The 27,366-nt window shown below is 35.0% G+C and overlaps 1 protein-coding gene across 2 annotated transcripts; it reads left to right on the top strand.

The window, feature by feature from the left end:
• Positions 1 to 41: 41 nt before the first annotated feature.
• LOC129797442 (protein Atossa) lies at positions 42 to 26,151 on the top strand. Of its 2 annotated transcripts, none has more exons than XM_055840003.1 (7): positions 42 to 320; positions 17,046 to 17,750; positions 17,844 to 17,980; positions 21,102 to 22,912; positions 22,982 to 23,151; positions 23,680 to 23,936; positions 25,347 to 26,151. In XM_055840003.1, the coding sequence occupies exons 2-7, from the start codon at positions 17,046 to 17,048 to the stop codon at positions 25,531 to 25,533; spliced, it is 3,267 nt and encodes a 1,088-aa protein (XP_055695978.1). In that variant the 5' UTR covers positions 42 to 320; the 3' UTR covers positions 25,534 to 26,151. The 2 variants fall into 2 exon arrangements, with proteins under 2 accessions (XP_055695978.1, XP_055695976.1); XM_055840001.1 differs by lacking the exon at positions 42 to 320 and adding an exon at positions 1,764 to 1,879.
• The last annotated feature ends 1,215 nt before the right edge of the window (positions 26,152 to 27,366 follow it).

Below are 27,366 nucleotides of genomic sequence, written 5' to 3'. Positions count from 1 at the left end.
GGGAAATTGGGGAAAATTCACTTTTGTGGGGGGAAAAGGTTGAGCAGCTCTGGGGAAAAGTCATTCGTCTGGATTGTCTGCTTCGAGTTCTTGGATCGTTTCTCTTAGCGAACAGATGTAATCGTGCCTCTGAAGTGAACGAAACACGAAGTTTACGAGAGCAAAGGTGAACTTTTCCCAAGGAAAAAGTGTTGAAAAACTCAAGAAAAATGCTTAAATTGTGCAAAAAAATGTTCTTTAGTGATTATAGTATAGCTATTGGACTATAATAGTTGCAATTTCCACGTTCATTCGTCATTTGGATTACAAATATCGTCAAGGTAAGTTCTTCATCACACACCAACCTCCATTGCTGACTGCCATTTGAAAATGTGAAAATTTTCATTAAAACCCCATGAATTTGTCTGTGTGGGGTATTGGGGCACCTTCCTGGCTAACTGTGTTGATGACTAATGGTAGTTTTGCTGGGAAAACTTGCGAGATTTCCAGGAAAAGTGGGTGAAATTTTATCTGGGCTGTGAGGAGAAGGGGCTCAAAGTACTGCAATGAAGTTCTTTCATAGCTATTGATTTCACAGAGAAAGAATCACGGAAATGTCCCCCAGGTCGTTGAATATGGGCTCTCCATATCAATTAGAAGTCCCTCTATGGGTTCTTACTCATTTATCTGTCTAAACAGTATGAAAATCTGACGGAATCTCGCCTGGGTATTGCGAAAGTCAGCAATGGGTTCAAATCAACTTTCTTCGCAATCTTCCTCTGATTTCTTTCGTGATAAACCCACAGAGAGATTCCCCCAAAAAACAAGTCCAAGAAAACTCAAGAGAGTTGTCTCGTGTGGTTTGTGCCAAAAAATCTGCGTCATAGTCATTGTCTCAAGGCTGGTGGTAAAAGAAAGAAACCCCCCGTCCAGTCCATATGACTGAGTTCGTGATGTGAATGTCCTGGGCAAAGAAGGAAAAATGATTTTTGTGGATGTGAGAGGAAGTTGGAAGAAGGGGAATTATTGAAAAGACTCCGAGGGGTTGCTAACCACGAACTCGCTTCGCGCATTTCGATCCCAAAAGTGCGTCAGCAGACGACAAAGAACACATAATGGATTCAAAATACATAAGGCAACCACCACACGAAAAGTCAAACGAAGAGGTGAGAAAACTCCAACGAGATCCTTCTTCTCTGCTATCCACTGCCCTTCTCGAGCTCTCCACCAAGCAGCTCCAATATCATCCAAACACATAACAGACGAAACTTTCAGAAATATTGCTGCGAAATATTTCCTGAGGCCTTTGGATAGATAAAAGAGATTAGAATTCGGAACGAATACGTAGCAATTAGGGCTAATTACACAAAGAGCCAACCACAGCGCAGTTCATTTGCCTTGTGTTGTGCCAGCCCAGAAAAGTGTGAGTTCACCTCCTGTCCAAGAGATCCAAATTCCGTCCAACAAGGCGTCTAATTTTAGCCGTATGGTTGATTGAAAAGATCTGTAAATCCCATGAGAGATTTATGCGATGACGGAGTTTCCGATACAAGTTGTGTAATGTCTTTGTTACTCTTTTGTTCCTTTTGGCACCCCCCTAAAAACTCGAAGCGTTCTAATTAGCTCACGATATCGCTACTTATGGCAGGAATCATGCAAAAGACGTCAATCGCTGCCAATTTCTCTGAAATAACATTCAAGTGCCCTCTTTGGCTCTTTCTCTCTAAAAATTAAATAGTCAGACATAATAATTGGACACGTTGTCCCAAAAAGTGATTGAGGCTAACGTCTGGCTATAGTTTGGTTTTAAAACGTTTCAAATAGTTTTGTGACCCCACATTCTTCCGTGTAACGATTTATTGAAAGCAGGAGTTAATGATTTATGGACATACTGCCAGCAGTGAGTGGCAATAATAGCCCTGTGGAGGTAGAAAGGGCAAGACTTTACTTTAAAATGTGTTGAAGAGAGAGAAAGTGGCGGAAGAAGGGAAAAGAAAGAGGCAGAAATTGCGATCGATTAACCCATTATTCATATATTTTATTTAGCCCCACCGTGCATTTAAGCTTCATTCTCGGATGGAACTTTATTCAAAATCGTATTTGCAAATAATTGTAAGCAAATGGATGAATAAGAGTTTTATGATTCGGTGATAAATTCAGGCAAATCTTCTAAGTTGGTTACCTTACAAACTCCACGTCAACGCCTGGTAGATCCTCGGTGCAAAGTTAATTTGAATAGAATATAAATCTGTTGTGCAGAACGAAAATTAGCGTTACGAAAAACCCTTCTGCTCTATTTGTGTTAATAGGTGTCCTAGGTTCTAGGTCTAGACTGCTCAGGATAAAAGAGTGAGATCAGTCATTAACTTGATGTCGGTAATCAGGCAATTCAAGATTTAGTAACTCACTTTTGTTCGTCTGATTAAGTTCTACATACCTGAAAATACCTAATTATACCTGAAAAGCCAAAAAGTGTCTAGACTTGCTAGTTCTCAAAACTATTTAACTTCTAAAGATAGTCAGCTCCTAGACAGAAATTTTATGTTAACTAAGGTCTCCTAAAAAAAAGTTCTGTCCAAGTTTTTGCATAATCCCAAGTTTGACATAATGCAAAATAAGATTTTCTTAATGGACAACTTCCGGATTATGTGGACAAAGCTCTTGGATAAACAAAAAACCGAAGTTTTTTGATAAATATCACTCTTTCCATGCTTCATTGTTCTTCACAAACAGGAAGAAACGTCTCAGCAGGACCTTAACCCCTGTCTGGGGCAATATTCTCACAACATTCTTCAAAGATTAGTTGATGGTAATTTCACGAAATCTTCAATCCTTGTTTGTGAGTTATAATTTACAACGATTGGGAGTCTTTATGTACTAGACGCAAAAGAGATGCGAAGAAAAAGGGAACAAAAAGTAAAAACTCCATCAAATTACTTTATCTGTGTTTTCCCCAACACTTGCCGTGTGGCCTTTTTTGGACGCTCTGCCAAAGCCAAAGTTTTGCGAAAATTTTTCCAATTGTTTCACGTGTTTACATGTGGCAAGATCCCAAAATGTTGATAAAACAACATCATTATCAACCTGATAAATACTCGTGCGCACACGGAGTACGGGGGGAAGGCACTGCTGTGAGCTGAAGAGTTGGAGCTCTCTTGTGCTACTTTTGGGATGTGGTGTAGTGTATACTACCTACCCATGTGGAGGTGGGAGAGAGAGAAAGAGAAACATCGGAGTCTGGCTTTTTATTTTCACTTCATTTTATTTTATTTTTTTATTCTTCTTCAATTTCAAACGAAAGGTGCGCAATTCCCGTTACTTATTGTAAGTTCGGTGGATTTTTTTGTTGTATTTTCATTTCAATCCCATCCAGTTGGAGCTTTCTGTGGGTTGGCCACGCGTGTGGAAAAAAAGTATGGAAAATTTTTATGTAGCACTTCCTATTTGGAAGCTCTGTCATGGCATGCGAAACAACTCCTATAGGCTCGACGATCGCGCGAATATGGGTGCCCAAGAGTTTAACCCCCGGAGCAACCCGATTCGGATGTGGTTCGTTGGCCTCGAACGCGGTCTTTGTACATCAAAATCAATGTCCAGAAGAGACGTAAAAAAGGCACATGGTTCTTCACATAGAGCTTCAATTGCCAAGACGAATTTGAGAGACATTCAGGGGGGAGAGAATTAATGAATAACGATGTTTGCCATGTGGGTGGATGAGTTGAAAATGTTAAAAAATCTTCCATAATATTCTATCAAAATTTTATATAATCTACCTCCTCCTTTGGTTTGCCAATTTTTTATAATAGGGTGGTTAGTTGTGTCAAGGTTTTCCGCGAATGCTTTTAGTTTTTGTTGTATACATACATATTTTCTAGTCAACAATGAAACCCTACCCAGATGCAAACAAATTTAACGATTTTTATTGAATTTTCTGAACAAAGTACATAATGGTTTAGTGTTGGAAATTCATGCCAATTTTATTTTCATTTGGTATATGAACCCGCCTATATCGCAATACTTTATAGATTCTCCAATTTCAACCAGAGAACCCTAAAAATAGTTAAATAGTTGAGATATCTTTGCGCTTCTCAACTTTTGTGCTTTATTGCTTACGTCAGGCTCAGAATATCGCGTAAAGTCTGGCAATACCACAAGAATCATCTGATGGATGGTTCTCAACATGTTTCCACACAACAAAGACTTTTCAAACTTAAATGAATTGCGCACTTTGGACAAGCTTGCTTAATTTACATTTTGAGATGTCTTTTTATTCGTCCACAGTTCACAGAGATCTTCACAATGAATGCTTCATAAGGCAATTAATTTGTACAATATTTTGGGAGAGGATAGTTTTGATTATTCAATGAGTACTCAATTCTATGAAAACCCTTCTAATGATCAGTTTTTTGTTTTTAATTATTAAATATTTTAATTCTAATTTATGAAAAATTAAATATTAAACTATTTAGAAAAGTCTGCTAAAAAATATTTAGAAAACGATTCGTCAATACAATCTTTTTTTAAATCTTGAAAATTGTCTCAGATTTTGATAGCTCGTATTTTTAATCGTTCTTTTTCTGGCGTTATTAAAGAAGAAAAAAAAACAAAAGATTTACTTTACCTAAATCTGTCCAGAAAATTTCTAAAGAAATTAATTGTTAAATTCTTGCAATATTCTTCAAAGAATATCGAAAATCTTATATTTCTAAAAAATTGTAAGAAAAAAAAATCAACATAATCGATCTTACTTTTTTAGTTTTGCAACAAAGTATATAAAAAAAAATAATAGAATAGCTCAAGTATTTGTATTCTATCTTTGACAGGTTTAGCAGTCAAAGTTAATTCTGTAAGATCGTTTTAATTACATATTACAATTTAAGACAGAGCTGTTTCATTGCCAACGACGTTTTGGTAAATTTAACATCACCTTCAGACTTTCGTTTAAGAAAACTCTTTATATTTCTTACTACCTTTGTAATTCTCTCTTACAACGTCTTACAAAGAATCTACTTTGGTTAAAATTTACACCAAGTCAGCTCGTGGGGACTGTTGTTTTTGAATATTTCTGTATATTAATAACTCGTCGAATTGAAGACGTATAATAATCACAAAGTAATGAAAATGAATGGGAGAAACAATGAAATGACACGTAGTTTTTCTTTTTTTTTTTTACTCAACTAATCTTCCCCTTATTTTAATTATTCCTTTATGTATTGTACTTCAAGACGAGGTGGAATAATAAATTTATAACTTTAATCATTCTCTCTATACGAAGTCTTCGATTGAGACACACTGTGCGGGATTTTCTCTCACTATACTGCGAAATAACGTCTCTTTGGGAGGGGAGGAGTAGCTGAAGGTGTGCGATACATTATGATTTTCAAATAGGTGTAATATATAGACCTTGAAACATTAGATGTTAGTATAGAGATGGTGTATATATTTTTTATTACACCACGGCTACTTGAGACGTCATCATATGTAAAGTTTCTCATTTACCATTTTCCCTTTATTTTTCTTCTTCTTTTTTTTTTACAAAGGTCTGTCGAATGTCAAGAGGGTGGGAAGGAGAAGAAAAAAAAAGCTGTCTATAAATGTACTTTGCAAAAATTGTTGGCGAAGACAGAAAAATATTTTGGCAAATAAAATCCTTTCGTGATTTTTCCTCTTTTGTCATTTTGATCTTTTATGTCACAGTTGGCCTCTATTTGTTCTTCTCTGCTAGGGAGTTCACCCCCCATCCCCAGGGATTCCAAGGACTCGCAAATGTATGTATTACAGTACATAGAGCTTCTGTAAAGCTCCGAAAGTATCACAATATGGCGAAGCTTTTGTAACTGGGGATTTTGACTTTATTTTTTCATTATTTTCGTTTAATTCTCTGCAGAGCAGGGAAATCATGATGAAAAAGAAAAACTGGTGAAGATTTCTAACAAATAAATCCTTGGTTAGTCAACAGAGGCAAATATTAGGTATTATTTTCCCACTTAATTGTGATTTTATGCTCAAAGTAAGCTCGACTTATATCATTGCCATTTTTGGACTGGAAGACTATTTAGCTTTCAAGTTTCTATACCAACTGCCTGTTTAGCACTAATTTTATCCGAATCCTCCATGTTTTATTTCACGGAAATTCAATGAGTTGGGTGTGAAAATTTGTTAGTTTGTTGCGTAACACACAAGAAAAACGATATGTTTTCAAATCAGCAGACACACTGAAAATCTCCCAGATGAAATGTGATGCTATTTTTATTCATTTTCTGGACAAAATTTATACCATCAAACTTCAACTATATGGAAATCTTCATCTGTTTTTCTTGTATTGACTCAAATAATCTCACATATTGTGGAAAATTGGCAAAGAGGGGGAATCTTGGTGGTTTTTGTGTGTGTTTTTTTTCTAGAGTGAGATAAAACGAGGAAAAATAGAAAATATCTCTCTCAACAAATTAATTAATTTGACATTTTTATTTAAAATTTTTATCAATGTGGTTTTTCTCACAAAAGATCTTTCGTCGTGTACCTACATAAAATGTTGTACGTGTATGTGTGTGTTTGCATAAATTTTAGGCTTCCTAAAATGTCTCTCGAAAAGTATGTCAGAGGCAGTACAAGAGTGTTGTAGCATGTTATGAGTGGAAATAGGAGAGGTATGTTATGAAATTGTATTTTCTCTTTCACATCTCTATTTTATGTAGACTACTATGTGGTAATTTTATCGAGTATACCCAACCACTTGGGAAAAGGCAGAAAAATTGCTATATTTTGCCTTGGGCATAATTTTTCTCTAAAAAACTAAACGTTTAATTTAAATTTAAATCTGTTGGATATTTGACAATTTTTTTGACAGAAAATCTAACGAAAATTAATCCTTTTTTCGTTGAAAAAAACGACGTTTCATTAATTTCAATTTACAAAAGTAATTTTGTTATGTATTGTAGATATATAGTGATGAGAAGGATAGCATACAAAATAAGGCAGGAGAGGAATAGAGATGCGAATACTTTACACATTTCGTGTGTCTCTCTTCCACTTTAGTGATTTTAATGGCAAATTTATGCTGCGAGATTACTCTTCGTTTAGTTTGCACATGTGTGAAGGAGATGGCAAGAATTTTATGTATCAAATCAGCTGTTTAGGTTGGAAACAACGCAGTATGTGGATAGCTGTCCCCACTCCCCCCCCCCCACATATACAATGTGATTCAGATTAGATTGGTTGGTTGAGTGGGGGAAGGAAAATTTCATAACAAAACGCGTTGGGGAAACGTGCATACACAGACACACTGGCGTGCGCAATAAAAATAGAGTGGAAAAGTGTGCAAAAGGAACTAATTGATGGGTATATATAATTCTCTCTCTCATAGACTTTTATATGCTGACATTTTATCCGAACATATGTTTTTTGTTTACAGTTGAGTGTTTTTATTTTTTTATCACTTGCCAAGTTTTTTTTTGCACTTTATTCGCTTCCTTACAGCATTATTTGAAAATGAAATCAGTGTGTAATAGGCACCTAAAACCTATACCTACTTTTTTTTTATATGAAATGCAAATTGAAGAAAATTGCTTTTTGCATTTTTTTTCTCCTTATCTACTTCCATCTATTTTACATTTCATTGATTTTAATGGTATAATCTGACATAACAATGAATGGTGTGTGTATAGTGAAACATTTTATATTTTATATGTAATTAAGCTCCACAGCGCACACATTTCATTTGCTTCAATAATTTCAATTAATGCTACTCTGGGCGTTAGTATGCAGCTCAATTGTCCATGATTTATACATCATTCCACACCATATAGAGTGATACTATATAGTATACATAATACCCTTTTTCTTCTCAAATTGTACATATTATACACACATGCGAAAATTCAATTTCCTGTCTTCCAAATTAAACAAAAGCAATATACTCCACGAATGGTGTAAGAGAGCGAGTCACAGTGTGAATTTTGTGCTCACAACTCGAAAAACTTCCTATGCTTTTCTCATGTACATAGGTATTCTTTCCCAACACACATTTTTTTCCGCGTGTCTCAACAATAAAGTTTGTCCAAAGCAACGATCGCAGTTTGAATTTCATGTGGGACAGTCACGACGACTGAAATGGATATCATCGCGATGATATAATTGACACAATTTTTAATTCCCTTTTACAAAACACCTTCAAAATGTACAAAATTGTGTCATAATGAACAATGAAAAGACAAGAAAACTTGAACACACTGATGGCGAGTTTGCAATCAGGAAGCATTTTTAGCCTAATCTCATAATTTGGAAGAAGAAGCAAAAAAAAAGATAAATTATATCGCGTTAATTTGAGCGGAATTTTATCGTTTCCCAATCGATTGATTTTTCTATACGAGTGTTGCCTTTGTGTTCACTACAAGTGTTGGTTTTGATATGTCACATTGAATATTAATGAAAAACTCGATATAAAAGGTTGCAGACATCCCGATTTAACCCATTTATGATTTACAGAGACGCGCAGAAAATAATTTATCTGTGGGACATGAATTTTTCTTACTTTAAAGTTTTAACGGAAGGTTTTTTTTCTTGATTTTTGTCTTGTTTTAAGTTTTTTGAAACTGCCATGTAAAAAATCTTTTTCCCTTTTAAAAATTCAATCTAGCTGTGAAATTGAACAAAGTCATTTAACAAGAATTAAATCCCATAAAAATAATTAGATTTAATTGTGTGCAAAATTATTTTTAAAATAGAACAAGAAACTTTTAGTGGTGTAAATGGTGCACTGAAATTTCGCTAAAGTTGTGACGCAATTTGCGATGTGCTCATTTGATTTATAAATCGATGAGCTAAATAAAAAGTGCTCAATTAGAAGTGCGCTATAATTGGGATGTGTCACTAAATGCCTTGTCTGTGCGTCACAAGTGCTTTTTTTCTGTCTCAAAATTGTCACATTAACTAAACTCTTATCGCGCCTTTCTCTTTGTACTCTTTCATGCAATTACTTTTTAATCACTCAAACCTATTGGCACAATTTTTCGCAAAATTATAAAATAAAGCCAGTTTTGTCTGTGAAATGTGAGTAATGTCTTTAACACTGTAAATTGGATGTATATTGTTTGCTTTATTTCTTTACCTAATTACCTCAATGGTCTAGATTAAGTAATCGTATTTCATCACTGAGGAAACTCTATTATTTAATTCCCACTGATTTAAATTAATTACCATGGATAGTGGCGGAAGAGAAATTCCCGCCAACATTCTCATGGTCTAATTTGGGGGATGAGCTGAGCAATGATGCAAAGTTTTAAAAGAGAGAGAGAGAGAAAAAGAAAGTCGTGCATTTTCCATTGAGGAAGTTAAAGGTTAAAATTCAGGTAGCATGAGACGTATTGTAATAGCAAATCACAAATGCTGTGTTTCGTGAAGATGTTTCTTGCGGTTCACGAAACAATTTAGGATTTTTTTTAAAATTATTTTATTAATTAATTAATTAAAATAATTTTGAAAAGAATTTTGTAATCTACTGGACAAACATCCCTTTTTTTTTACAAAAAAGTGAGAATCAAGGTCCTTATTTGTTGAAAAATAAATTTGCCAGATTCGTGAGTGAATTTTAAACGAATTACACGAATAAAATTATTTATTAAGACATTTACTTATTTCACATTTTGGCACATGATTCTTATGTGATTTCCCACTTTAATATTTTGAAATACGCACTATGTTGCATTTATCGCTCAATTTTCTCTTATTTCGCAGCAGAAATGAGGATTATGCTATTGCGGTCAGGTTCACGAGAGTTGCATGCTAAAAATGTTACTTCATATTGCAATTCTGCACTTTCAAAATTCAATTTGCGATAAGTACCTACATATTGGCAATGTACACACATATACTTCTCCCCTTTGCTTCTCTCAGTTAGTTAGATTGGAGTGAAGTTCTTTCAATGGGATCTATTTTGCCTTAGTCAGGTGAATGTGAAGGGAATTTGTGATGATTTGAATTTCTCACAGATCAATGCCTGTTATAAATAATATTTTGAAGGAATATTCTGTCGATTCTGCTTGTAGATAACATATATTCCATTCAGAGCAATATTTCATTGTGAGCTTCCGAAAGGGTAGAAACCAACATAGAGCTTAAAGTTCATTTCACTCAATTTAATTGCAGTTAAAATCTCTCATTGAAAAAGAAGAAGTATTAAAAGTTTTCTTTGATTGGTTGGTAAATTACGAGCAGGGGTGTTCATTGGTTAACTCCACTCTTCAACATGATTGAGCTTTACAGCAAAATTTAATGAAATAATTTGCTCTAAATCGGATAAAAAGTTCGATTTTGATATAAAAAAAAATAATCAAAAGAGTTTTTGCATTGTTTCAGAGATTTAATTCAAATTAGTCAAAATCTAATTACTTAATAGAAAGAAAATTACATAGAAGTTTTTTAGGGAGTTATCCCACCTAAGCTCTAAGCGCTTGATGCTTAAGATTTTACATTTGACAAAACGAGAAAAAACAGCATTGTTGTCTCTCTCGTACTCACATAGAGGTTATGATGCTCAAGCACTTGGAGCTTAAGTGTGATAGCCCCGTTAGTTTATAAAATTTTAAGAAATAATGACTAATTCCAAAATAAATCATCAATGAATCCTCAAATTGAAAGTGATTCATCTTTCTTTTCAATTCAGAAAGAAAATTAAAGTTAATTGAGTGAGCCTCTCACAGCATAGTTCTTGTGAATTTCTATCAAATATTGACTAATTCACGTGATCAAAGTTTCACTTTGTTTTTGCAATGCTTTTACATGGGATTCGTGGCGTAAAGCTCAATTTAAAGTCAAACACTTTGTAACATTTTACAATGACTTAACTCGAAACTTTTATGAAGCCCCCTTGAAAGAAATTGAAATGCGTTTTTGCATTGATTGGTATATGCGTAGACGATGTTGTTAATCATCTAAAGTTTTCATCAATGAAAGTTTGCTGATGAGGAAAAATTCTTAAACTAAACGGTTTCAGATATTTAGAGGTCAAAAGTGCCAAGGACAGGGAAATTGTTTTAGGTACCCTTTTACGATAAAATGATCATCACGTGATAAGTATTCCTCAATGACAACTTTCTATATTAAAACACCCAACTGTTCAACGCCGAAGGTTGAGTCACAATGAATTGAAACATGTGAAAGAAAATACATCAACAGTTCTTTTTCACGTGTCCTCAACATACAAACCTATTCGCAATTGAAACACCATAACGCATATATGAAGTGAATTGTGCATAAAGCATTCAAGAAAATTTCCTCATTTTACAGCACGCAATACCTATAATTTTTTCTTATATATATTTCAAAGATCAAACTGATAGTTTTTCTAAAAAAAAAATACTTTTTTTCCTTAATAATCTCTGCACCTGATATCAATCTTGATTACTGTGTTAATTTGCATAGAAAGATGTTGAATGTGATCCATATTCTTGAATCGTTAAAATGTCGCTATATAGATTTGTGTAACCACTTATAGTTAAGCTCAAGGTTTTCGTGAAAATTTGAAAGGGAGCGACATAATCACCGAAAAAGTTGAAATGAAAAATGAAAGAAAAAACTCCACCAAGTCACTCAATATATTGCAGATTATGCTGTGAGCACCAAGTTTCATTTGAAAGTAGCACACGGTCGACTAAAATTGATCAATTCATGCTGCTTTTGCCTCACATTTTATATACATAGCTAACTATATATAAAATAAAATGCAGTGTTGTAGTGAAAAACCCCCAAAAAAACCTTCTCGAACTTGGAACTTTTTGGCCATGCAATAAAAGTTAATCATCTACCATGAAGTTATCTTATGAAATTTTCGCATAAAAATTCACATCATGATTTTAACTTGGCACGATACTCATCTTGGGAATTATAAAAATCTCTTTCATCTGTGATTATATACTTTTTTTTAAATGATTAAATCCATCATGACATTTTGGCATTCACATTTACATTTCCTCCTGCAGATGGTCTGAAGATGAATGTGTTAAAGGTCACTGAATTAAGTAGATACGATAAATTTAGGAAAATGAAAACCCTTGCGGTTGATTTTTAAAACATAGGTAGGTTGTATTTAAAATAGGCATAGAGTTTACGATTTTTTTTAATAAAACATGTTTCATCGATATCTTGTCAAAACTTCAGCGATGAAACATCAGCGTGAATGTTTCAGGCATAACGATTTGAACAATCAAAAATTGCCTCCTTTACTTTTAGAACTAATATCAGGCATAAAATTAATTTTGAAAAGAATCTTGATCAATTCTGGCCCAATCTTCGCTAAACTTTGCAATTTAAGTCCCAATAATATTTAAGGAAAAAATTACCACGTGTGGTCTTTTTTGGGACACATTTATTGCACATAGAATGAATAATTTTGCATTACGTAAAAGAGGTGTGAAGTGTGTCTGTTTAATAAGTAAATTCATCTGTGTGTTCAATGAAAGGAGACAATGTGTATGAATAAAAATTCACGAAATATTTCTCGTCACAATTAAAATGCATTTCATTGGGGGGAAAATACATAAAAGTCACAATGGCAGGAATTCTTTAAAGTTTACGTTTCTTTTGCCTTTAAAATTCACAAGCAAATGGCATAAATTTTTGTTGATAGATTGACATACAAAAACAGCCACACATCGCGATCGGGTATAAAGTGGCAGTTTAATTGTCTCTTGAACTTGATGAATATGGAGTTGAGGATTAATTTTCCAAATAAAACAAACCGTCTGATGATTTTTCTTGGTTGGACCATTAAAAAGTGCTACGAGTGTGAGTTTTTCTCGTTTGGTTTTTTCAAGGTGAAGTTTTGTGGATTTGACCATCCATGGGGGCAATTTTGGGAGCTTTTTGTGCTTTAGCATTGTGAATTGTAAGAAAGATATGTATGTATATAGTGTTTTAACCTTCTCACAGATCGGGGTTTAAGATTAGGAATTCAGTAGACAATGGTTTGACTTTTGCAACATAATCCTAAATCTTATAGAAGCATACAATGTAACATGATAAAAACCAGAAGATATAATGAAATATTCTTATTATTTTAATTAAAATTCTGAAATGTTTTTACTATATAATGAAAGAAAATTTTAACAAAGGAAAAGATTTTTCCTTTCTATCAAAATCTGTATCAAAAAATTAACTTTCATGAGCTTTTTAAGGCTTCTAGAATAACTTACCTTCAATTTCTTCCATTATTTTATTAAATTTCACCAAAATTTAAACTTCAAAGACTATAAAAGCTATAATTTTCCAAAACATAAAAAACTTTTTTTTAGCACTCGGCAGGATTAAAAGATTAATAAAGTATAATTTACTTTCAATGGGAATTAATAAAAAAATTAATTGATTCAGGTAAAAAATTGGCAAAATCGCAGGAGATGACAGTTTGAAAGGTAAAAATACCAACTAATTGATGATGTTGTGATTGATTGAAGATTACTCAATCCTCTCCCTCTCTCTTTAATGACTCGTTGCTCTTCTTTTTTCTCGCTTCTGGCAATATTCGCAATGCGAAAGCTCCATCCATATATAGGTGTGCGCGTTGATAAAATGGCATTATTATGTGGAAGTAAAAGTGCTTCGCATCAAAGTTTCGCTGACGAAAGTCAAATTGGATTACAAAATCTATTTGTACTTTTTTTCTTTATTAAATTTTATTTCTCTCAGGTGGATTATGAAATATTTTCACATGCACATAATTGAGTGAAAGAGGGTGTTGCTGAAACTTTCAATAAAATGCTTTTACGCGAAAAGAGGTGCGTGATTTTTGCATAAACACTGCATTCTGTTGTGCGTTTTATCGCGGTCTTCTTGTCTTACCTGTGTTGCGGATTAAATTTTTAAGTCGGTTAGTATGATATTTTCTCAGCGTTGAAAGTGGAGCAACCAACAACATGGATGCAGATATAAAAGTACTTTTTAAGCGATTAAAATGAAAGATAAAAAAAAATACAACGAGTTTTGTTACAAAAAAAAATTCCAAAATCAACTTCAAGATTTAACTTTATTATCAGGCTGTGACATTTCTTTGCTCTTTGCGATTTATCTGAAAAATTAAAAAAAAATGTTTACAGACTTTTTTCTTACCCACCCTTATGTGATAAGAATTCAATTGAGAAAATCAGCTGTCGTGCAAAACTTTTAAGTTCAACAATTAAGTTGGTTTTCCTTTTACTGACCTCAAAGTATGTTATAAAAAATGTGGCTTTGTTCCTAATTTTGGTTACGACATTTTGTAGTTAATGGCGTGGAATATTCAACAGAAAAAAAATCATTGCGGTCAATGTTGCTGGGAAGAAACTACGGAAAGAATAAATGTAGACAAGCATTTATTAAAATGTGCTTAAGCGCGATATGGTAGAATATGTTGATAAGGGAATTGTCACGTTATATTCCAATGTGCATATATTTATCACTTTCGAATGACTAAAAAAAAGTGAATACTCATGGAGAGGAGTTGAAATAAAAAATTCAGAGTTCACAACATTTTCTACTTTTTCTCGTGGCTTTCTCTCACATTGAGATAATGTTAATTCTTTTTTTTTCCCTGTAGTTGAGACTCTGGGTGATATAATTTTTTTTTCATCTCAAGCATGGGATCCCAGACAGAAAAAAAATTAAAAATTTTAACATATTTTGTGAGTGAAAATTTTTAAGAAAAGAGACCATTCTTTTTTATTCAGAAAAAAAAAAGAATTTTGCAAAAAACTGCACAGCTGGAAATTCATATATAATATATTGTGAGCTCGTGGAAATTGCATGAGATATTTTCATGCAAAAAAATTCCACACGTTCACAATGGAAATTAATATACATTCAACAACATATTTTCCATGGAAGGAAATTGAAAAAGTCCAAATGGGGGGTACTCATTGAGAATGCGAGGGACATTATTGAAAGTTTTTTTTTAAAGCTACAAAATCATTAAGATTTACAAGATTATTGTTCAAATCTTTCCGATTTTTAGCTCAATCGATTAAAATAAAATTTCTGTTGATTTTTATCAAAAAAAAATCCTAGGGAAGATTTTAAAATTATTATAGGGGAGGGCGGGGCTAATAAAGTCACTTAAGGATTTGGAAAAAGCCTAAAATATCATATTTCCTAGTTAGATAGAACAAAATGATCTGAGAAAGAGTTATAGGGCAGTAAATTACCTATAGAAATGAGCTATACATTTCGCTTTATCCATTTGGGAAATATGATATTTTGAGCTTTTTCTAAACCCTTAAGTGACTTTTTTAACCCCGCTCTCCCCTATTAAAGTTTACTCTGTTATAGCCTATTTTCTCCAAAAACTTGAAGATTTTATTGCGGTACGAGTCACTTCGTTTCACCTTGAGAGACACACGAAACAGTTTTAAAAGATTCTTCGACGTTTCAAGATTAATGGTCCTGATTCTAAAGTAATCTTAAATCTTAATTTAACATGGAGTGAAATTTAGAAGTAAGTCAGGGTTAAGTATTCTTAAACCTGACTTAAAAAAAACTTAAATGTAGTGTTAAGAACTTAAGCCTAGCTAAAAAAAAACTCAAATATGGCGTAAATAAGTTAAGCTAGAATTACATATTGCAGTCCTAATTTTTTCCAGACCCTAGTCTCATGGCTAACGGGTGGGGGAAAGGTGCGAGCTAAGTGTCCTAGGCGGTGGATGTACGTGTGAGCGTCGTCCATTAGCACGCTCCGGTATGGGTCAGTCTCTTTCTGAGTTTCGTCAGGGGCGCATGTGGGACACTTAGTTGGCCGTGTTCCGCTGCTCGTACGAATTTTTGGTAGCCAATCTTAAATTGGACTACAATATTAAAGCTTACTTAGCAAAAAATGAGTTTAAAGAATTTTCCTGGCATAAAAAAAATAAATCTGGCCTAAAATAAATAATCCTTAATTAAAAAAATTTATGCTAACCTTATAAAACTCTTGGTTTAACCCTTGGACTTGGCGGATTTTGCTGGCCAAAGTGGCCAATTCGATTTTTTTTCAATCGCCACAGAATTAAAATTTATTTAACATTTCGTGATAAATTCTACATATAGAGAAGTTTCATTACTTCAATATCGTCGAAAGAAAATACGGAAGAATATTTTCTTTTGAGAGAAAATGAAGGTCAAACTTTTGAGGTTAGAAACTTCAATCCTTCAAGTGTTAAACACTGTATACGTTGTCTCATAAAAAACAGTCTCAAATAAATAAAGCTTAGCTTACAAATCTAAAATCTGGCTGAATAAGGTACAACCTTAAACTTAATTTAGTAACTTAACTGACTTTAGTAGTGAATTTCGCGCATTAATAAGAAATTAAGATGTGTACACTACAATACGAATCATCAATTTTACCAATTAGTTTTTCCAGAAATTCTTCTCGTCTGTAAAGTTTTTCAATTTGTTATTCTTTCTGTGAAATATGTACATCAAATTTTATAATGACATACCCCTTTGTGTAGACTTTGTATTCTGCATAATATAAAATGTGAAAATTCTTGACAAAACGAACTAAATGGAAATGACGAATAGAAAATGATTTAATTTGAAAATTTCTTGTATGATGATGCCATGAAAAATTTAAGTTATTCAGAAAAGTCGATTAATCGAAAAGATTCATACTGTCATCGTATTTTCCATGGAAGGTTATTTTCTCTGTTAGACGTAGAAAATCATTCAATGGGAATTTATGGGAGTTTCAAGTTAAATTGACGAGGGGTTAGCTAAAAAAAAAATCCAATTTCTTCTCACTCGGTCTTGATTGTAAGTATTAGATAGATGGGAATATTCCATGATTTTTAAATGAAATAATTCTGATGTAATAATTTTGCTAATCTAAAGAGGGAAGTGATTTTTATTCCACTTTTTACTTCTTTTTCTTTTAAAAAACATCAAGACGATACGATGAATTGCCGTAAATTTTTATTCCTTTATTTCTGTGCCAAAATGATAGGCTATCTCAATGAAATTTTTGTTTATGGAACGAAAAGACATTTAAAATTTGTTTATTGAAGATGGAAATAAATAATAATAAAAAAAAAGTGATTGATTGTTATGTTTTCCTGAATTTTTAGATGCACAGTGGTAGCTGTATAGCACCATCAACCCCGGCCTTCTCCGTGTCCATTGGGATTGCCGCGTTGGTGCTGGAGGGGCGCTCAGGGACGAATGACGAGGAGCCACGCGATGCCTCCGGGAGTCAGCAGCAATTGTCATCGACGTCCACGGCGAGCTTGTGGGCAAAATCCGATTCCGTTCAGAATATCCATCGTCTGAAGCAGAAGTTGCGCCAATTGCGTTCGGCACCGAGTACGAGTAAAGATTCAGCAGAGTATAGCCAAGCCACGGGCACAATGCTGACATCAGCCACTGAGGATTTTGACTCGGACAATGATCTCGAACCCATTGTGAAGGCAACAGCAACATCATCTAGTGCCAGCAGTTCTGCCAGCTCCGGTGACACAGCGAGTCTTCTCGATTCACTGCAGAATCTCGCATCGACGTGCCTCAAATCCACCAAACCGAGATCCCTAAAGGCAATTGGTTTGTTCAAGAGTGATTTGGATACGAGCTTCTCCAGTCTGCGTGCCAGATCGTCGTCCACGTCGTCGGTGATGTCCAAGGAGATGATGACAAAGAAATGCAGCAGTAGTACCATTGTGAAGAAATCCAGCACCTCATGTGGCTTTCACTGTGAGCAATTCCTCAAGAAGATTGGTGTCATCAAGCAATCGCAGGACAATGATACGGAGCACTACTGCAGTGATTTGGCAGAAAGTGTAAGTACCTCATCCAGGGACATGCAAGTATGAGACCGTGTAAACATAACAATTTTCCTTCTCTCTCCCACATCTCGACATTCTGTGGTGTAGTGTTGTCGTTGGCAAATGCAATATAAACAAATGGCAGCTATTCTCAGTCGAGGCAATGGAATTTGTATTGAGGTGTATCTTGGGCCAGAAATGCAACCCCTACTCCTTGAACAGTGGATCATACAGAAGATTGACAAGTAAGAATATTTTATATTTACAAAAACACTTTGGTATTTGAATTTCGCGCGATCATTCCTCTAAAAAAAAATCAGAGTTGTAAAGGAGTTTATTCAGGCCAGTATGAAAGATGATCCTCTATCGCAGAACAATTTTAACCCATTCCATCTTGTAGAGGATCAAAAAACATTGAAGAATCGCGAGAGAAACTCCCCAAAATCCACTGGGATCACATCGAAAAGTGCAAATAAAAATTGCCAAAAAATTCAAATATTGCGAAGCCATTCGACGTTTTTTTTCCTATAAAAAATGTTTGAAAACTTTTTTGTAGACTTGTCGCTCATTTTCCGTGGAGTTTTTTTCTAGTCAAAATAAATGTTTATTATTTCGTTTCTGGAGTGATTTCTACATCTGAATCAGGTGATCCACAGCGAAATGAAGTTGAGGGAGGTTAATAGAACCAGCCCTTTGCAAATCAAAACAAATCTTTTTACATTTCTTGGGCCTCTTTGGCAGTGAGAATTTAAGCAAATCTTTCCGAGTTGAATCCCATCCAGCGCAATATACCTGATTCAGATGCAGAAATCAATATAGTAGTCAGTATCCGGAAACATTCGACGGAGTCATCAAGCAAATCATGACCAACCACGGAAGACATTTCTGAGAGTCGCAGAACTAACTGCCCTCAAAGCTATTCTGGGATTCCTCCGGAAAGTCTCCTTCCGCGATGGGGAGGATAGTGTCTTCGAGAACCTCTACCACTATAATGCAAAATTCCGCGTGGAGGCTGTAAACTTCCCATACATCCTCCCCAAGAGCAATGACTCCCTGGAACAGACAAAAGTGATTCTCAACTTTCATTTTGCCTCTCAGAGATCTTTTCTGCAGAATTCCCATGAGATTTTGCTGTAGAAATTGGGACTTCCGGAAGCGAAAGATTTGCTCCGGCACATTGAAATTGAATCAATGGGCAGTGAACAGAAATTCTATGCCCTCCTCCTTGTTGCATCCGCTCTCGAGAAGGCTGCAATGTCAAGAAAGACATCCGGAAGTCTCATGAAATTATTCAAAGCAATAAACTCCCAATGAGTTTGTTTTCTCAGTGCTTTGAGAGTATCATTAGATGCACAGACTTCCAAGGAGCAGAAGATTTCACAGATTCAGATGTAGAAATCACTCCAGAAACGAAATAATAAACATTTATTTTGACTAGAAAAAAACTCCACGGAAAATGAGCGACAAGTCTACAAAAAAGTTTTCAAACATTTTTTATAGGGATAAAAATGTCAAATGGCGTCGCAATATTTGAATTTTTTGGCAATTTTTATTTGCACTTTTCGATGTGATCCCAGTGGATTTTGGGGAGTTTCTCTCGCGATTCTTCAATGTTTTTTGATCCTCTACAAGATGGAATGGGTTAAAATTGTTCTGCGATAGAGGATCATCTTTCATACTGGCCTGAATAAACTCCTTTGTATAGATAAGGATTGAGTTGAAAAAACTCCATGAGGGAAATTCCACAGGAGATGGAATTTATTTGAGATTTTAATGAGATTTTTGTGTGATGAACTTCCTTGAAATATTCCCTCCATTCTGAAATTCAACACTCTGAATCGTAAATATTTATTAATGTGATTAAAATGTACATAAATGTATGTTTTTATTAGCTCCTGTAGTGAATCAGATAAGCTTCCGCAGTGACCGAATTTAATTTATTTATTTGAAGTCTCATGGGAATTCATTGCGTGATTTATATTCACTTTTTATGCCATTTTTAACACTTCAAAGAAAATTTAAATGGAAGTTGTCTCTTTCGAAGTATTTTTGTAATAGAATTGAATTTTTATTTTCAATTAGCATGAAAAAATCGTCCCTTTCCTCCAACAAAGTGCAATTGAAGCGCATTTTTCTGTTTTAATTCAGAGTCTTATACTTAGAATTAAAAAAAAAATGGCCTCAGTGTTCTCTTCTCCTGAGAGCCCCCTACTATTTATTCTTAAGAAAAAGAAAAGGATGTATTACCTAAACCAATCTGAGTTAAATGAAAATTTATTATTCATTAATTTTAATGGGGTTAAGAAGTGTCTGTTTTATTTAAATATTTACAAAATTACTTAAAAATAATTTTTAAACAAGTTTTCTTCGATATATTGAGTTTCCGGAAAATCTTGATTTATCTCTGGAAAGAATTCCTTTTAACTTTGAGTATTTATCGAATCTTTATTTTTTTCTTTAAGCTACGACATCATTTTTTGCATATAAAATTAGTTTTTCTTCATATTTCTTACAAGGGGTGTTTATCTGCCGAATATTTTGAATGTTTTGACGAATAATTCGAAGATATTTCCGAAGATTTGAATATTCTCATTTTCAGCTAGAATTTAGTGAATTTAGTACTTTCTTCAGCTTGAATTTACTACTTTCTCGGTCAGAACTTACTTTTTTAATACATTTTAGGATTAAATTTAGTACTTTTTCGGCTTTAAATTAGTACTTTTTCATATTGAATTCAGAGCTATTTCAGTTTTTACTATATTTCTGGTTGGAATTCAGTATGTTTTCGATTAGAATTTAGTTCGTCTCTGAATATTTTGCTTTCTTTGGCGAATCATCCGAATATTTTCAGTTAGATAAACACCACTTGGTTTTTTATGATAAAAAGAGATAAATCTACGAAAAATCGTTCGATTTAACTAAAAAAAATGGCCGCCATATTGACTTTTTAGTCGGTATTTAGAGTTGATTTATTTCTCTCTTTATTTTTCTCTTATTAATATCCCAATATTCTTCCTTTTGCTCAAAGAAAAAAATATTAAACTTCTTATATAAAATCTTTAATCTCAAATCTGTAATAAAGTTCCAGGTTAACTTTTCAACTCTGATTCAGGAAGTTTTATAGATAACCGATTTTCGTCTTTTTCTCATAATGTTATTTTTTTTTCAAAGCATTATAAACCGCATAAACCTTGATATTCAAGCTTTGTGATCCTCAACTAAATTATATATAATTCTTTTTTTCTAATTAAGTAGTTTTTTTATAATTATTATGAATTCCATTGCCATGTGAGGTCATGTGATTGCAATCTTTCCGGCGCGTGAAGATATAATTTGTACTTAATTCACCTATTGTTTACCTTGCAGACCCGTTGAGCCCGCTATGACACTCCCATCACTGTGCACGGCAATACGTAGTCAGTTGCATTTTTCCCAGATCACCGCATGGACGGATTTGCTGTCCAGCGGCGAGGAGATGCGCGACAATCCTCGAATTTCCTTTGGACAATCCCTTGCACCGCGTCTCGATATCTTCTATCGCGTTAAGTCGTACGATGCGGTGTCGCACTTTGACAATCCACCCCTTGTGCACAATTTCCCGAATGTGCGTCTGGATGATGGTGTGGCGGTTCAGGTGTGCCTGAAGAGTTTGCCGCGCATGGATGGCATCCCGAAGCTCAATGAGGAGCAAGCGGGTGCGGTGAGTGAGGAGAGGGAGATGATTTCGGTGCCATGTTGCATGGAGAAGGGGAAGCATCGGTGTACATTTGATGAGGAGTCCCCCACGGAGATTATGAGTAGTATGGATATCCTGCCATCGGTGTTGCATCGGGAGAAGCAGCTGCAGAAGTACAAGAAGAGACTAATGCGGCGCGATAAGAAGAAGATGAAGCATGGAGCTGATGAGGAGATGTTTGGGAAGTGGATGAATGCTGCGGGGGGTTTTAGTGGGCAGGAAGACGAGGAAGTTGCTGCAGTGGTGGCAGCACCGTGTATGCCGAAGGAGATGGAGGCACGGAGGAATTGTGCGGGGGATACGTGCAATGCACACAATGGACCGGGGGATAAGATGGTGCCCAAGCCACCGATAAATGATCTCAGACCACCACTCTATTTCGCGTCCCAGGGTATTGGGTCGTGCCTGGATAGTCGATCCAGTATCCCACCACAGGCACGGAGTGCCAATCAAATGACACAGGGGACCCAAACGGCCACAATGGTCCATGATTCGATCACTGTGTCCACCCAGACCGATCTCATGGACTGCTTTCCACAATGTGATTTTTGCAACAATGAAATGCAATACATATGCTGGAACTGTGATAATAATATTATTGTGAATCTGGCCAAGGATGAGACTCCGTGCAAGAAGGTAGCACCGCTCAATAAAGCGGATATGCTGCTACAGGCGATGCAACGTACAGCATTGGCCAAGAGTCGATCCCACGATCACACGTGCGACAGAGGATCATGTGATAGCGCCAATGGGGATTTGGATTGTCGCCTGTGCAAGAGGCAGAAGATAAAGCACAGCTATGCAACCGAAGCAACTGATGTGCGTCGTGAGTTGAGTCAGTTTGATGAGATGAGTCTCGATGTGGTGGCCAAGTCAGTAAAAGAATTTTCCGTGGAAGATCAATATAGGACTCCACCCCCTCAACCAAGTGGTACAACTGCCACAATAGCAACTGCCCAAACACCACAGAGGGGTGCTCCAACATCCGATGGGTTTATGGCAACAAATGGTGTCATGAATACCGTAAGATCTTCCCTGAGTCGTGTGCGTAATCTACCAAAGATCAATCTTTCGAGTGTCTTCAGCGATGAACGGCGTGGGCATGAGCATAAATCCTCCCCAATTCCCATAAGAAATATTTTCAATTTTGACGTTGTAGCACCCGAACGTGATGATTCGGTGGTTCCTGTGCAAAAATCCAATTCAGCCCCAACTTTCAATGGCAACTCACAAACCCTTTCGCCGCGCTTTATTAAATCCGCCGCAATTTACAAGAGGAGATCACGACATCTCTCCGATCGATCGTCCGAGAGATCATCCATCGGATCAGACGAACAGATTTCAGATGATGATCTCACAATTGATAGCCCAATGACATCACCAATTAAGCTCTCATCGAGTTCCACGTGGAAATTACCATTCGGCCGTAGAGGGCTTTTAGGTAGGTTCCAAACCCGCTCAGGGTAATTCTAAAGCGTTAAACTAATTTTTACAAATGATTCTTCTGTAGGATCTCTGGAGGAATCTCTTCTACAGAGGCGCATTGTTCCAAAATTTCAAGTTCCTGGCTTTCGAATCTTACTGGGAGCATCCGGAAGTTTCTGTCCAACACAACTCACGATCCCCGCTAAAACTTTCTTCTACGAAATCTCCGGCGAGACAATCAGTACGCCATATGTGGTGAGTTTTTTGTTCTTTCTTTTCCGTAATTGTGCTTTTTGTGAACACCTCCAAGATCATTCTGAACATTGCTCATGTAGTATTAATTGTTCCTCAATTCAATTATTCGAATATCGAGACATTTTCCTATATGTGAGAGCTTTTGCAATGTGATCTATAGGAGAATCTGAGAGTGATTGCGCGTGTAAAAAACCTTCATTAGGCCATATTTGGTGGAACTAACATGACTGATTTGCGAAGTAAATTAACTCTTATTTTTTTCAAACTAAATTAATTAACATTTTCCAAATAAAGCTCTTACTTTACTACTGTTTGGTGTATTCATAAAGAAATCGTAAATACGACAATCTTGGAATGATATGCGTTACCTAATCAATAATGAAGATGATCGTGCGAGAGAAAGTACGGCCAAAAGGTTTATTTATGGTGTTCAATTTGTTGTTAAATGGTTTAAATATCGAACAAAAATCCAAAATGGATGATTTAATGTTGAAATGAAAACAAAAATATCTCTTTTTGTTTCCACAGTGTGAGGTACGTCTTTCACGAAAGGGATATTCCATTCCACGTTCGGGAACAATTCAGGTGACACTGCTGAATCCATTGGGGACAGTGGTGCGCATGTTTGTGGTGTCGTATGATTTCCGGGAGATGCCCAATATGGCCACAACGTTCATCCGACAGCGTGTATTGGCTTTCGATGAGGACCTCAATCCAGGCCGGGAGGTGGCTAATTTGACGACATTGGAGCAAATGAAGCTCCTCCGTTATGTCATTCATCTCAAGTAAGTTTGAATTTTTACTTAATTAGTTTTAAAATTAAGTTGAAGGGCAGAGAAATGTCCAAAGATGTAAGAACTTCCAATGAATGCTTCCAATTGTACTCAAAGACACCGAATTTGCGATATATCAATGACACGGATAGAATTTATTTTCCCTAATTCTTCACGTCCGGGAAGAAACGCGTGGTGTTATATAGTGCTCTTAAAAACCGGTTTCCAATACTTCAAATTCGCATCCTGTTTTTCTGGCTCAAAGGAACAAATTTTTCGTCCTTCTTGGTGAATTTTGTAAACACCGTGATCTCTTCCAAGAATTTAGTTGTTTGATTCACCACAAATAATAAAATTAACCCTTATTCAGCGACCAAGAAACCCTTGAAATCCGCTTGAAATCTTGAAATTTCAGTACAAAATTTAAAGATTTCAAGGGTTTCTTGGTCGCTGAATAAAGCCCAATTATTTAATAAAAATCTTTTTTTTTTATTTTAGTATTTTACGGCCGCGAATCTCATGTCCATAGGGCCGTTTTGCCCATCTTCTTCACTTTTCCCGACTCACTTAACCTCACTTTTTCCGACTCACTTAACCTCACTTTCAAGTCACTTTTTTTAATTGAATAATTTCACAAAATTAACTGCAATTTAGTTATAATTTATAGCCAAATGACTAGCTTTAGTCTTAAATTTCACTTTTTGAAAAAGATTTTGATCCAAAAGGCTTTGTAAATAACTATTTTATCCTTTTTTGTTAGCGACTCACGCTTCTGTGTTCAACACTTGAAATTCGCGACATCTCCCTCAATCGAATATAAAACATAACCTCACATTTATTGTTTTTTGACATTTTTCCCCTTAATACGTTCGTTTTTCGATGAAAGAGAGAGTCGAAGCGGCCTCTGTTGTGAAATTGGGATTTTAAATTAAAACGCAAATATTAAATTTTACAAACAATAAATTCACAGAAAAATGTAAAAATTGTGTAAAATCGCTCAGAATTGTGAAAAAGTGCACAGATACACGACAAATACGATAAAGAGATACAAAAATCGCACAAAGTTGTACATAAAAAGTTTGAAAAGCGTCAAAATTGCAAAATTGCCTCTTTGAATTTGAAAGATTTGCCAACACTTCCCAAAAAAATCAATGAAAATTAACCCTTTAAGGTTTTTTGGGTCATACGCTGACCCAAACGTGAAACATTTTATTTTTTCAATTATTTAAGAATGTAATTGTTTTTCCATGTTACAAATGCATCAAATTCACGCATAAGGGGTCAAAGAAGACGTTCTGAGTGAGAAAAGTCCCCTAAAAAAATTCATAGAATAAAAATCGCGATAAAAGAGCGCATGTTTCAATGTTTTTATGTTTCACGTTGGACGTTAAAGGGTTAAACAATTTCTCTTTTTAATTGTAGATTTCAAACATCACGTTCGGGTCGATTGTCCCTCCATTCGGACATAAAGATGCTCATTTCGAGACGAACGGATTGTGATACTGCAGCTGCTCACGCCAAAGATGCCCTCGAGAGTCCCAATGAGCTCAAAACACTCACGATACAGCCGGATAATCCACGTTATAGTCTCCGGATTGATAAGTATTGATGTGGGCAGCGTGCAGCTCTCATATGAGAATATGTTATTTTTTATATATTCTCATATGCGTGAAATATTTTATTTTAAAATTTTTTCTTTCATCTAATTACTCGAAAAAAAAATCACAGAAATTTTTAATGATAAAAAAGAAACAATATTTTATCGAAATAATTTTAAGTTTTAACGATTAGGCAGCGCGAAAATTTTTCTTTTTTTTATTGAGCGTAGAATTTTAATTTGTCGATGTCTCATCTTTTTAGCGTTTTGTGATTTTTTTCTTAAAAATAATTTTTTAGAATTATATAAAAAATGTGAATTTTTCTTCTATTATCGTCATGAAAATATTTTTTCCTTATTTATTTTTATTCTTAAATTTATGCCAAACGAAATTTTAGCATGGATTTAAAGAAAAAACCGATGAAAATGAATAAGCATTCATTTTGCAATATTTTGTTTTACAAAAAAATGGAAACAATTCTATAATTTTTTATTCTTGGCGGAATTTTATGCAATTTGGGTTGGATTGAGAAGAGGGGGAGTATTTAAGGAAAAACAAAAACATAGTCATTTCTTGAAGTATGTAGAAAAGAAGTTTTAAATGGAAGAGAATTAAATGGAGAAATTTTAGTGGAGTTGGTCACAATTTGTCGATGTTTGCAATGTTGGTCGTAGATAACAAAGAGTTCAGCAAATTTCGTAGAGAGATCACCTTTTAAGAAAAAGAAACTTAATATATTTATTCTACCTGCTTCTTCTCCACACACCCTCCTTCTCAGCAATGATAAATGTGGTTCAAAATGCTTCAGATTGAAAGAAAAAAATATGTTGTCAAGTTGATTGAAAAAAAAATATTAGAAGGAAAAGGAAAAAAAACTTATATTCTGTGTAGGAATTGTAAAATGTAGACACTGCCATAGAGAAAAGAATTAAATCTGGTCGTTTGGCATGAGATCTTTCTCATTATAATGCCATTTTATTCGCAAAAGAAAAATAAAACAATATATTAAAAAATAAATATATATTTTAACTATATAGAAAAGAGAGAGTCTATAACATGAAGCAAGATTATATTATTGAATGTAGTCAGTGATAAACTATTGCCAATATATTGTGTACATAAATGCTTCTCGATCATGCAGAATATCGTTAATCAATAACAATATATTTTTCGAAAGAATAAAAAAAGGAAGAAAAATTCAAAATTATAACATTTTTTGGCGAGTTTCCGGCACATTTTTTTCGGGAACACAAAACTAGAAAAGCCTCTATAAAGGACGGATGGATGTTTTGTTGAATTATTTTACTTGAAAAATGTAAATGTTATCAAATAAAAATGCGTATTCAGAACATAAAAAATATATTTTTTAATTTGTGGTTTTTTTGATTTAATTAACCCCTTCAACGGCTGACTGGTAAGTGTTATTTTTTTTTATAGTGTTACGATACGAGTAAGGGATTCAAATTTCTGCGCTGTATTTTCTGCAAGGAGAAGTTAAGAGAGAGAGAAAGTAGGGAGGAGGAGGAGAAGAAATAAAAACTCTCTGGGCAGGGCGCATGGTGGCGATCCCGCGACGTGGAGCTTGACCAGACCACCCTGGTCCCTTCTTCCTCCCGTATGCCCGTCGAGGGCTCTTTTCGCGACGTGCCTGCGTGTTGATAGGCCGCCCAGAAGGCTTTCCAGCAGAGCGCTTCCGGTCCTCTTCTCGCCTTTCCTCTTCCTCGGCTCTTGCTCTTTTTCCTAGGGAAAGAAATGGCTTTCCTCTGGTTTCTGCCCCATCCTTAACTCCACCTCCTCGCATGCTCCCCCGGCCACTCGACCAACATAGGGCTCGGGGGGCCACA

Source organism: Lutzomyia longipalpis, chromosome 1, assembly GCF_024334085.1.
Source record: "Lutzomyia longipalpis isolate SR_M1_2022 chromosome 1, ASM2433408v1".
NCBI lineage: Eukaryota > Metazoa > Arthropoda > Insecta > Diptera > Psychodidae > Lutzomyia > Lutzomyia longipalpis.
Note: the sequence above shows the minus strand (reverse complement) of the source record. Positions and strands in the feature narration are given on the sequence as shown.